Genomic DNA, 12,324 nt, shown 5'->3' on the forward strand with positions numbered 1-12,324 from the left:
TATTTGGCCAGTAGGGACAGTAATGATCCAAGACTAAAAAGTCACTACAAAATGTACTGTAAAATTTTGTCAAAAGTCATTAAAGAAGCCAAACAGAATAACTATAACAGCCAAATTCTAAAATCAAACAATAAAATTAAAACCACCTGGGATATTGTGAAAGTTGAATCAGGAAAGAAATCTGTTAATGAAGACGTACAAAGTTTGAATATTGAAGGGAAGTCCACTAACAATCCACAAGCTATCGCAAGTGCATTTAATGAATATTTCCTTTCATTAGCTGAGAAAACATATTCTTCGACCCTGAAGATGGAGGCGACGTGTTCCTCCGACACGTCGGTCCACTTTCGACTACGTTGCGTTGTACCCCAAAAACATTAATAACAACCACTTCTGTGTGAATCACGCATCCTACAATTCTGAAATAGGCGGTGAACAGAAATACAGGAAGATCGAAAAGTCGCGCACATCACACTAAGCAATTATATTTTGCTGGTTTAATGCACAAACTGCAAGACATACAGCACTTACTATTAATGTTTATAACCTTACATCTTAGAAATGCAAAATAAAATAATGTCTTTACAACCTATGCTCGAAATGGCTTCCCTGTTCAGCAATGCATGCGCGAGCTCTTTTTACCATGTTTGAGGACACTTTGTGGAACACCTGTAAACTGGTGCTGTTAATCGCCGTCGTAATGTTCCTCTTGAGGTCATCCAGTGTATGCGAATTGTTTTTATAGACAATTCCTTTTAGGTACCCCCAAAAGCAAAAAATCTGCGGGTGACAAATCGGGCGAACGCGGGGGCCACAATCCTTTCGAAATGAGACGGTCACCGAAAAACTCGCGCAAGAGCTGCATGGTTTCATTAGATGTGTGACATGTGGCACTCTTGCTGCAACCTACCCTCACGTTCATCAACTTCAAGAAGCGCAATAAACTGTAATGATGTCTTGGTATACTGGACTGTTCTCTGTTGTTTCAAAGATAATTGGGCCCACTATTCGACGACGTGATACAGCAGACCACACTCCAATTTTCTGACAGTGCAAGGGAGTTTCATATAACATGTGGATTTTCAAATGACCATATCCTACTGTTTTGACTGTTCACGTAGCCACTAAGGTGAAACCACGCTTCGTCAGTGACACGTGCATAAGAACGAATTATTGTTCCACAGTGAAAACTCGTTCTTGGGGAAAACGACATGTCTGTCACGCAATAAGCAAAGCTATACTGCAAACGTCGTATGACCGATACACAACAGATGGCGTTTCTACACGTTGTTAGTACTCCTACAGTACTATCTAGCGGTAGGAGATATAATTATATTAACTGCAATATAATTTAAAACAACTTTTAATTTGATGTGCGCGACTTTTCGATCTCCCTGTATTTCTGTTCCCGCCTTGAATCCCACCTCTGATGTCCATCGTATACGCAGTAACTTTGTGACTGCACCATAAATTCGGAGTGTAAACGTATTGCCCTAGAGACATTGATGTTTTATCCTCCCTGAAGATTGAAGCAAATATTTTGCTTTATGTATTCGTTTAAGACCAACTTAAAAATCGGGGCACGCAGTAGCGTAGTTAGTTGACGCACTGTGCTACAAGCTCGAAGGTCGTGGGTTCGATTCCCGATGAGGTCATTGAAATTTTCAATGGATCTAATCCTTCCAGCCGCACTATGGACCTGTGGTCGACTCAGTCTCTTAACAGCAATAGTACCAGGAATCTTCCTCTGGGTAAAGTGCGGCCGGAGCTTAAGGCTGACAACCTCACCTCCATCTGTGAGACGATTGTCTAAAGAAAATGTGGGAGCCTCGACATCTCACAAGCCTATGGGGCCTCCACGGCCTGTTAAAGGGATAGCTTTAGCTTTTAATGTAACTAGGATTGCGTTTTGCGAATTCGTGGAATAGGCAGGCCCGTGGCTGTACAGAGGCACCCGGTTCTCTTTTATCACGTGTTACACGATAATTATGGAGAATAGTGCCCTTTTGTAGCCCTGAGTATTGCATATTAAGCTTTCTGAATGTGTAGTAAATGAATACAGATGTCAGCAACGTAACCCCGAAGGTTCGAAATGGCAGCCGCTAGATGGCTGGTGTGAGCACGTTAATGACATTTCAGGGTTTCGTAATAAGTGAGGAATTTCATGACCAGCTGAGCGGCTGTTAGTTTGTCAAGAAGAACTCCACTGCTTTAAATAGATAAATGGTTTCCTGAACGTCGCTAATATGGTGATGACATTATAGTATTAAGATTTTTATTTATGTCTTTCTCTCTTGTGTGTCCTCCGTCGTCTGTCATTTCTTCCTTCCTACCTCACTCTCCATGTAGACGATCATTCAATTTTGAACCCCTCACTTTTCTCTGTTTCCGTTTTTCTTTCTTTATTCCCGCCTCTATTCCTGCCTTCCTTATTCTCTCTTTGTATGTTACTTTCTCTATTTCCTTGTACATTATATTATACCTTCTTTTGCTTGTTTATTTGTCCATTTCTCTGGCTTTCACAGATTTAGGAGCGTTCTTGTGGTCGAAATGTCACCCAAATTTGTAAACGTAGACAAAACCCCGAACGTCCTTGCAGTTTGGGAATCTCAGTATGAAAACCATGTACCTTAGATTGAGTTACGTTATATTACATACACCTGCGTCCACCTAACACCGCGTTATTTTGGTATAGAGGCTCTTTACATATATATAAACCGTATTGTGGCATGTAGACCCGTTGCTAATTAACGGCACCACAAACAAACATGTTTCCACGGTAATGGTGTTTTCTACTCTGTCCGTGCCGAAATGTTATAAGCAGGACGAGTTAGTGGAGTCAGTAACTCTAGTGTGGAGGCGGAGTCGAATACCTCCACCGTCACCCTGCGAGTCGTAGGAGGCGACGAAAAGGGAAATCTGAGACAGTAAAATATGGTCGCGAGTGCCAAGGGACTCGGACCCGAGAAAGACTGCACTGGCAAGGGCCAGCAGCATATACAAAAGACAGACTCGTCCTCTCGTCAAAGAGGGCGCCCCACAAAAACAAGACCACAACTGCCAAACGGTAATAAATGTTTGGTCATGAGCTCGACACCAAGACTTACTGACTGACTGACCGCCAGTCGCAATGTGACTTTGACTTTGGAGTCAGTGAGTCAGATAAACATTGGGGTTCAATCTTGGTGAGCTGTTAACTGTGAGAAGCTAGTAGCTGAGACCGGAGATATTTCGAGAGCCCAGCAGAAGGGGTAAGTCTTCTGTTGGAAACCGCTACCAAGCAATGGCTAGTGAAGAATATTTAAAAGACTGAGAAGACAGTGTGTCCATTAGTGGTTTATTCCGAGTTGTAAGAGTCAAATAAATTCAAATACCGATCCAAAATAGTCCATAGTCATTCCATAACTTGTCAGTATGTACTTTCATCGGTTCTATTCTACCACTACTGCTGCTGCTATCGCCACGGCTGTTAATTACATATTTTACCTTCAGTAAGTAATTCACACACCTCGGTATCACGATATGACATGATATGGATAAAATTTTGATCCTCATAATATTTTAGTTTGGGGAGTCTGAAATGTTTATTAATACTTTCCTGCAGTCTCTTCACAAAGTTTGAAAATCACCCACGAGATACTTCTCTCTGTGACGCCAGATTTTATTGCGCTGTTTCATGCGTAACACAGCCCTTCCAACCGTCGTCACTCTTGTCACTCTTTCATCCACGAAATATTCTTCATTTCTGTCATCAATGAAATTATATTGCTTCTCATCTCCTCCCATCTTCATTTTATTACTCGCCATATTCTCACATCCCTTCACGCCGCTCCCTCTCTCTTCATCTCTTTTCTTCTCTCTATTTGTAGTACTTTTGTCACCGTGGAAGACTGATAGATCGTATATTTTTTCTTTCTCGCATAATACGAGATCCCATGGGCACGTGACTTGTTTGTGACTCAACGCAACGAGAAGAAGCCATCATGATCACCCTCCTCATTTCTTTCTTTTTATTCTTATTTCTTTTTGTCATTTTTATGATACTGTTTTAGTGATCATTCGCGCAGCCCACATAATCGAATTAAAGCGTGGAAAATAACTGTGTTTGGAGGAAACAAGGGTAGTAATATTTCACCCTGTTAAAGTGCTTATATCTATTAAATGTGGTTACTGTAGTGAGAGGAGATAAATTTTGTCTCTACCGGGACTCCAACTCCAACCTCTCGGCCGACCGGCCCGTAGCCAGTCGCTATACCGACTGCCTGTCATAACTTTCTTATAAATATTAAATCTAATATTATGTTTAATCTTACTGACATAGACCGTAGTTTGTCTAGTTTTGTTGGTTATGGTGTGTCATGCCGTGTTGTATGTTGCTGCCTCATACTCGAATTTTATGCGTCGTTAAGGTTGATCTGTGCAGTTTTATCGTGGTTCTTCGTAGGTGAAGCATCGGATATTGGTTAATATATCGGAAAATTGGCACTATCGACAACCTAAGCTAATTAAAATGAATGGTTCCAGTTTTAATGAGCTCGGTCCCGTTCTCGACATGGGAAGAATTATTCTCTGCGCTATAGCGGGCCCACAGAACCTCCTGTCTGATCGATACCACGGATAAAGCAACTGGACCATGACACTGAATATTTCAATATTGTCACTTGTATGACTGACTAGACACGGGGTTTGGGTTGGTAATTGGATTGATTGCACTCTTACAGATCGTAACGACAAATAACTGCAGTGCTATAGCTAATTCGCACACTCCAAAATTCATTGCAACGCTCACTAAGTCTTCTCAGTCTGCTATATCTTCCCCGGTTGTCGCCTGGTAACTGCCTCTAACACAGTAAATCTCTCAAATTACGGGTTCACAGCTTCACGTCCACTCTGGCTGTCGCCTACCTCAATGCAGCTCCCGAGCTGATCTGACTTCCATCTGCTGAGCTGACAAGTCGAAGTCAAAGTCACATTGCGACTGACGGTCAATCGGTGAGTAAGTTTTGGTGTCGAGCCCCATCTGACCAGATATTTATTACTATGAGGGTAAATCAATAAATACCAGAAGTGGCCGCAGTACAAGGCACTTAGTCCCACCCCACTAGCAATAAAAAAAGGTCAATAAGTTAGTTACAAATGGACATAGAACTTAAACAAATAAGAGTACTGATTTGAAAAATGCTTTTATTTCTCAACATAATCTCCCTGTACATTGAGGCACTTGTCCCATCATTTCACAAGCCCCTGAAAACCAGCAGCATAAAATTCTTTGGGCTGATGTCGGAACCAGACGTGTTCACACGGCATGGCCTACCTCATAATGCATGACAGGCTAGGTTTTCACAAACCTGTGCACGATGGGTGCCGCGCATGTTGACCCCACAACACAAAATGCAAAGAATGGGTCTGGCATTACAGCATCTCAATCGCTACCATGATGAAGGACACGATACACCAGCCCGAATTGTCACAGGTGATGAGTGTTGGGTTCACCATGACCAGCCCGATACAAAGCGTGCGTGAATGCACTGGAAACATCCTGCATCACCTGCCAAAAGAAGTTTAAGGTGACACCATCCTCCAGGAAAGTGATGCTCACAGTCTTCTGGGATCACGAAGGCATACTGCTCACCGCATTCCAGCCTCAAGGCGATGTAGGATGTTTCCACTGCATTGATGCACGCTTTGTCTCGGGCTGGTAATGGTGAACGCAAGACTCATCACCTGTGACAGTTCGAGCTAGCATATCGTGTCCTTCATCGTGGTAGCGATTGAGATGCTGTAATGCCAGACCCATTCTTTGCATTTTGTGTTGTGGGGTCAGCATGCACGGCACCCATCGTGCACAGACTCTGTGAAAACCTAACCTTTCATGCATTATGAGGTAGGCCATGTTCCGACAACAGCCCAAAGAATTTTATGCTGCTGGTTTACAGGGGCTTGTGAAAGGATGGGACAAGTGCCTCAATGTACAGGGAGATTATGTTGAGAAATAAAAGCATTTTTCAAATCAGTACTCTTATTTGTTTAAGTTGTATGTCCATTTATAACTTACTTATTGACTAACCTACGTATTTCATAGTTACGGCCTTGTTTTTGTGGGGCGTCCACTCTCACGAGAGGACAGGTCTGGTCTGTCTTTTGTATATGCTGCTGGCCCTTGCCAGCGCAGTCTTTCACGGGTCCAAGTCCCTTTGGGCTCGCGACCATATTCTACTGTCTCAAATTTGAGACTACTCTTTTCGTCGCTTCTTACGACTCGCAGGGTCACGTGTAGAGGTATTCGACCCCTCCTCCACATGAGTTAGGGTCTGCCGAGCTGACAACGCAAATCTATTCCTTATACAGTTTAGGCACAGACCTCACAGATAACACCTCTAACAGCTTTTCTATTGTTGCAGCATATGGCTATCTCTCGGACCGCATAGAGAACACGATTCATCTGTTACTGTTCATGGCCATTACCTACTAACGACCGTCGTTTACAGAGTCATTACTTAGTAGAGGGTCAACATGTTGCAGTATAGTGTTATCTAGTGCATGGAGGTTTATGTATGCTCCCCTTACGTTCCTGCGTAATGGTGTGGGCTCGCATCAGACATTGAAATAAACTATTATATTTGTTGATGTTGACAGAAAACAGTAACTCAGAAATCATGACAATGATTTCCTTTGAACTCTTCCGTATCTAGCAAGATATTGGAAATAAATTATGCAGCAAAAGAATTGCCCTGTGCAAGGACCAGAATCTGATTCTTTTGAAGCTGTTAATGAACTCTCGGTTTCCATAAAACGCAGGGAACTTCCTTGGCGCTATGAGCGGGTCTTGACCTCTTTCGCAGACACCGTCTCCATGGAGTTCGTTATAACGAAATGTAGTCTGGAGAATAACACACAGTGTAATGTAATCCTTGCGCATGGAACCAACAAGGTTAAATAACATACGGGTCATTGAACTTGCAAGTAAAAAAAAAAGGCTGAGCTATTCCTGTACGGATCACGGTAGCCGAGCGGTCTGAGGCATGTACTGTCTTCGCTCGCTCGGAAGCCGGGATCGTGGGTTCGGATCTGTTTCCTGTGAGGTACTAACTGAATTCTTATATATTATTCTTATACACTGCCGGTCACGGTAGCCGAGCGGTCTAAGGCATGTACTGTCTTCGCTCGCTCTGAAGCCGAGATCGTGGGTTCGGATCTGTTTCCTGTGAGGTACGGACTGAATTCTTATATATTATTCTTATACACTGCCGGCCACGGTAGCCGAGCGGTCTAAGGCATGTACTGTCTTCGCTCGCTCGGAAGCCGGGATCGTGGGTTCGGATCTGTTTCCTGTGAGGTACGAACTGAATTCTTATATATTATTCTTATACACTGCCGGTCACGGTAGCCGAGCGGTCTAAGGCATGTACTGTCTTCGCTCGCTTGGAAACCGGGATCGTGGGTTCGGATCTGTTTCCTGTGAGGTACGAACTGAATTCTTATATATTATTCTTATACACTGCCGGTCACGGTAGCCGAGCGGTCTAAGGCATGTACTGTCTTCGCTCGCTTGGAAACCGGGATCGTGGGTTCGGATCTGTTTCCTGTGAGGTACGAACTGAATTCTTATATATTATTCTTATACACTGCCGGTCACGGAAGCCGAGCGGTCTAAGGCATGAACTGTCTTCGCTCGCTTGGAAACCGGGATCGTGGGTTCGGATCTGTTTCCTGTGAGGTACGGACTGAATTCTTATATATTATTCTTATACACTGCCGGTCACAGTAGCCGCGCTGTCTAAGGCATGTACTGTCTTCGCTCGCTCGGAAACCGGGATCGTGGGTTCGGATCTGTTTCCTGTGAGGTACGTACTGAATTCTTATATATTATTCTTATACACGGCCGCTCACGGTAGCGTAGCGGTCTAAGGCATGTACTGTCTTCGCTTGCTCAGAAGCCGGGATCGTGGGTTCGGATCCTACACAAGGCATGGATGTTTAGTGTATGTGTTTATTCTGTGTTTGTGTTGTCCTGTGCTTCGGTAGAGGCCTTGCGACGAGCTGATTACTCGCCCAAGGAGTCCTATGTTCTGTAAAATGATCATGGAAATGAAAAGCATAGACCAGGACCCAAGGGGCTTGTAGAGCTAATGAAAGAAAATCTATTCCTGTAGCAGGTTGTGGAGGTCCATAGGGTTGTGAGACGTCGAGGCTGCTACATTTTCTAGACAGTCAGCTCACAGATGGCGGTGAGGTTGTCAGCCTTATGCTCCTTTCGCCCTTTACCCCCCCCCTCCCCAGGAAGTTTCTTGGTACTCATTTCTGTTAGAGGCTGAGTTGAGACCAGGGCCATAGTGCAGCTGGAAGGATTAGCTCAATTGAAAATTCCAGTGGTCTCGTCGGGAACGAAGCAGCGCCATTCCTCATGGTTTATTGGAAAGCGCCCCTGCTTTCTATTCAGGCACTTTGCTTTTTTTGACTTATTCTTTGATTCTGAAGATGGAGACAGTACACTCCTACGAAACGTTGGTGAATTTCTGCTAGACTATATGGTGTCACATTTTTCAATATGGTATTCTTCATATTAATTGCCTTGAGAACGTTCAAATCTATTGCTAAAATGCAAAGTTTCTCCGTTTGCTTAGTTAAGCACCACACCGTTAAGACGTATGTGTAATGAATTCATTCCTAACCTCAGCACTGGATGGGGCGAAACTTCGGCTTTTCGCCCCGTCTCTCCTTAACCTTTATGGACAATATGGCCGCTGAGAAGAAGAGAAATAAAAAAAAAATCTGGGAAGAACTAATCGCCTTTTTTCCTTTGATACGACACGTACCGCATGGAAAACAACGGGTCTAACAATTGCGCTATTGTTCCATATATTCATTGCCGCGGGAACGTGTTTACCTAGCAGTTGACCAACAACCACTCACAGGCACAGACTGATGGAGGGATTTATGAAGCACGCTTTTGAGCTGGATTCATGTGCCAGGTTACATAGAGCTCGACTCAGGCATTCAGACGATGATGGGGAATCTACACAGACACTAAGAATGGTCATTTCATAAGCTTATTTTTTTAAGCTAAGGAAAGTTGCCAAAAATCCCTTACTCCTGTTAGAATTCGCGTCTCTTCCATATTGTGACGCTTAATTAAACCCAGGGACAAATTTACATTTTATTTGCTTCTCAAGAATGATAATTCACAATGGATTTATTTTGTAAAAGCGTTGTTAAATAGCCATAAGTTGACATCTCGTGTAGAGGCAGGGTCGAATACCTCCACCGTAGCCCTGCGAGTAGTAAGAGGCGACGAAAATGAAAGTCTCGAGTCTGAGACAGTAAAATATGGTCACGAAACCCACGGTACTTGGACCCGAGAATGACTACGCTGATGAGGGCCAGCAGCAATTACAAACGTCAGACACATCCTTTCGTAATAGAGAACGCCCCACATCAACAAACCCGCACCTGTCTTACAGTAACAAAAATCTGGTCGTAAACCCCAGATGGGTGCTTTATTATCGACTGACCGACGGTCGTAACATAAGATTCATATTCACAAGTCGAGCGTTGCTCTTATAGTGCGTCTAACGACCTTTGTTTCTTCCACAGACGCTGAGGAGTTCCGAGTCAGAATGGAGTGGTGGAACATCAACAACTCGTTGACGGCCGTACCTCAGAGAATTCTGCGTCCACGAGAGGCATCCAGCGGCGACTCACCTACCTGGCAGCTAGAACACAACATCACTGCCTACATCCGAAACATGTCCTGGGTTCTGAACGCTACCATCGACCAAGGAATTCTCAATGAATTCGCCCGCAATCGAGTAGTTGAAGACCCCGCCTTCTCGGCACTCATATTTGTATACAGTGTTTTGATAATTGTTGGTGCGGCTGGAAACAGCCTCGTGGTATGTGCAGTTGCCAGAAAGCCTGCCATGCGTACAGCCAGAAACATGTTTATCGTGAACCTCGCCGTGTCAGATCTCCTCCTCTGTCTCATAACCATGCCACTGACACTTATGGAAATCCTGACAAAGTATTGGCCACTTGGGAGATACCCATTCGTGTGCAAGATGCTAGGTACTTTACAAGCTACAAGCATATTTGTATCAACCATATCTATTACAGCGATTGCTCTTGACAGATATCAAGTTATTGTTTATCCAACAAGAGAGAGCTTACAGAAACTTGGAGCTGTTATAATCCTTAGTTGCATCTGGGTATCTGCAATCATTCTTGCAAGTCCGATGTTTTTTTGGCGAACGTTGAAACAACACGATATTCACCTTCCCAGTATCGGGATTGAATATATAGCATATTGTCTCGAAGAATGGCCTGTTGAACACGGACGTGCGTATTACTCTCTCTTCTCCCTAGTGGTCCAGTACGTTCTCCCAATCATAACCGTCAGTGTTGCTTACTCCAGGATATGCCGCAAGTTGAGGTATCGTTACGTGAATTCTTCAGCCGTCGGATCGTCTTCAAAGAACAAAGCTTGCACATCGTCAACGAACAGAAGGAAACCAAAAAGTGACAAAAGAATGAAACGAACTAATTCGTTACTCGTCTCCATAAGTTTAATTTTCTGTATCAGTTGGTTACCTTTAAATATATTTAATCTTGTTGTGGATTATTGGAATCCATTTGGTGAAGATCGCCAATCCATGATGATATGGTATGCAGTTTGTCATATGATGGGCATGTCTTCAGCGTGTTCAAATCCTTTGCTTTATGGATGGTTAAATGATAATTTTCGTAAAGAATTCAAAGAAATTTTAGCGTCATTGTTCCCATGTATTCCTGTAGAAGCTGTGAGGGAAAGAGTGGGGTCATTGAGGTCAAGTGTGTCCAAAAGGAGAAGGAAACTCATAGGAGCTGGGACCTCAGTGGGCGGTGTTTCAGCAGGTAACTGCAGTGGGGGTCAAGATGATCGTCAGTCATTACGAAGAGGGGAGTGTCTCAGTACCAGGGACCAGGAGGAAACTGTCATGGATGCTGGAGCAGTGAGCAACTATAGGAGAGGCCCTGAAACCATGACAACGGAGAACGGACTCCAAGGAGATACGGAGATGACGGTGCTTACGAGAGCCTGAAGACAGGATTCACCAGAGGTCAGTCTTATGTAACACTAACAGAAATATTGTCACGTGTGTGGGCGTGTAGCTAATAAAGGGGTATGGTTTCGATGATTGGATTTATTTGCACTTATGCACTCAGCTCATGATGTTCCCGCTGATCTACACGCTTTAAAATTCACTGTTACACACATATTAGTGTTCTCAGTTTTCACTAGTCGTATTCTGGTAACGGATTGTAACAAAGAAATTATACCAGTCTCGCTGTAACTGCAGCACACGTGAAATCTTTTCTTCACACCGTACTTTTGCCATCTCTTCACAATCATTTTCGAATTCCTCAATTATTACTTCATTCAACTGGCCTGGGAACCTAGTTATATAAGCTCGGCACGGACCCAACAGAGAATACCATTTCCATCGTTATAGCTCAATAATCCTTCTATTGTTGCTTGCTCATTCGTTGCAGCGGGAACTCGTTTACCTTTACACTAACCAGCTCAGTCCGAAGTACTGAATATTTCTAGATATTCCCCTCGTGGTATCAGCCCATCTCAGTACCTCTCTACGAGAAGATGACTGTGAATGCCATCAGAAGGTTTCAAACCACAGACCTGAATATCCGGTGTCAGCATCTATGAAGTAGGAGACTGTTTGTTACTATTGTGTATGTCTGTTATCGCTGATCACAGTCTAAGCCATTGAATGTCTTCGCCGCTCGAACGCTGGGATCGTAGGTTCGAATCCCACTCCAGTCATGTATGTCTGTTTACATTTATTCAGTATTTGTGTTGTCCTGTGTAGGTAGCTGCCTTGCGTCGGGCTGATCTCCCGCCCAAGGAGTCCTACCGACTGTGTATAAGATTAAGAAACTGAAATGAAACGAAGCGTTTCACGGATGCCCTATGCTCCAAGTGGGAGCAACAGAGATAGATAGATAGATAGATAGATATCTTACTAAGCATCTTATGTTATACCATTCTCATACCGTAATATTCTTCAAGTCTTTACAAATGTGCTACCGTTGTTTTCGAAACTGTTTCTGCTGAAGGATAAAGAGATAAATTAATTGTGTTAATAGAGAAAGGAGGGAAGAGATAAAGGTACGAAAGGAAGAAATTAACCGAGGAAGGTGGTTGGGAAAGAAAGTATTCCTCGCGGAATTTCAACGTGCTTTCCCACTGGTTAGGGGGAAGTTATTCAGATCTGTCAGTGTTTGGAACTCGATGTAGTTCCAGGAGACAGGCGATGGGGGGGGGGGGGG

General features: G+C 43.7%; 1 protein-coding gene across 12 annotated transcripts in view; it reads left to right on the top strand.

The window, feature by feature from the left end:
• LOC111864695 (neuropeptide F receptor) overlaps window positions 1-12,324 on the top strand; it is a 221,363-nt gene that overhangs the window by 195,168 nt on the left and 13,871 nt on the right. For all 12 annotated transcript variants that reach the window (XM_033751540.1, XM_023852129.2, XM_023852134.2 and 9 more), the window contains one exon: window positions 9,595-11,096. In XM_033751540.1, the coding sequence (XP_033607431.1) occupies window positions 9,618-11,078 (1,461 nt within the window). In that variant the 5' untranslated portion in view covers window positions 9,595-9,617 and the 3' untranslated portion in view covers window positions 11,079-11,096. The remainder of the gene's footprint in view (window positions 1-9,594; window positions 11,097-12,324) is intronic.

This window comes from Cryptotermes secundus, unplaced genomic scaffold (genome assembly GCF_002891405.2).
Source record: "Cryptotermes secundus unplaced genomic scaffold, Csec_1.0 scaffold441, whole genome shotgun sequence".
Lineage (NCBI taxonomy): Eukaryota > Metazoa > Arthropoda > Insecta > Blattodea > Kalotermitidae > Cryptotermes > Cryptotermes secundus.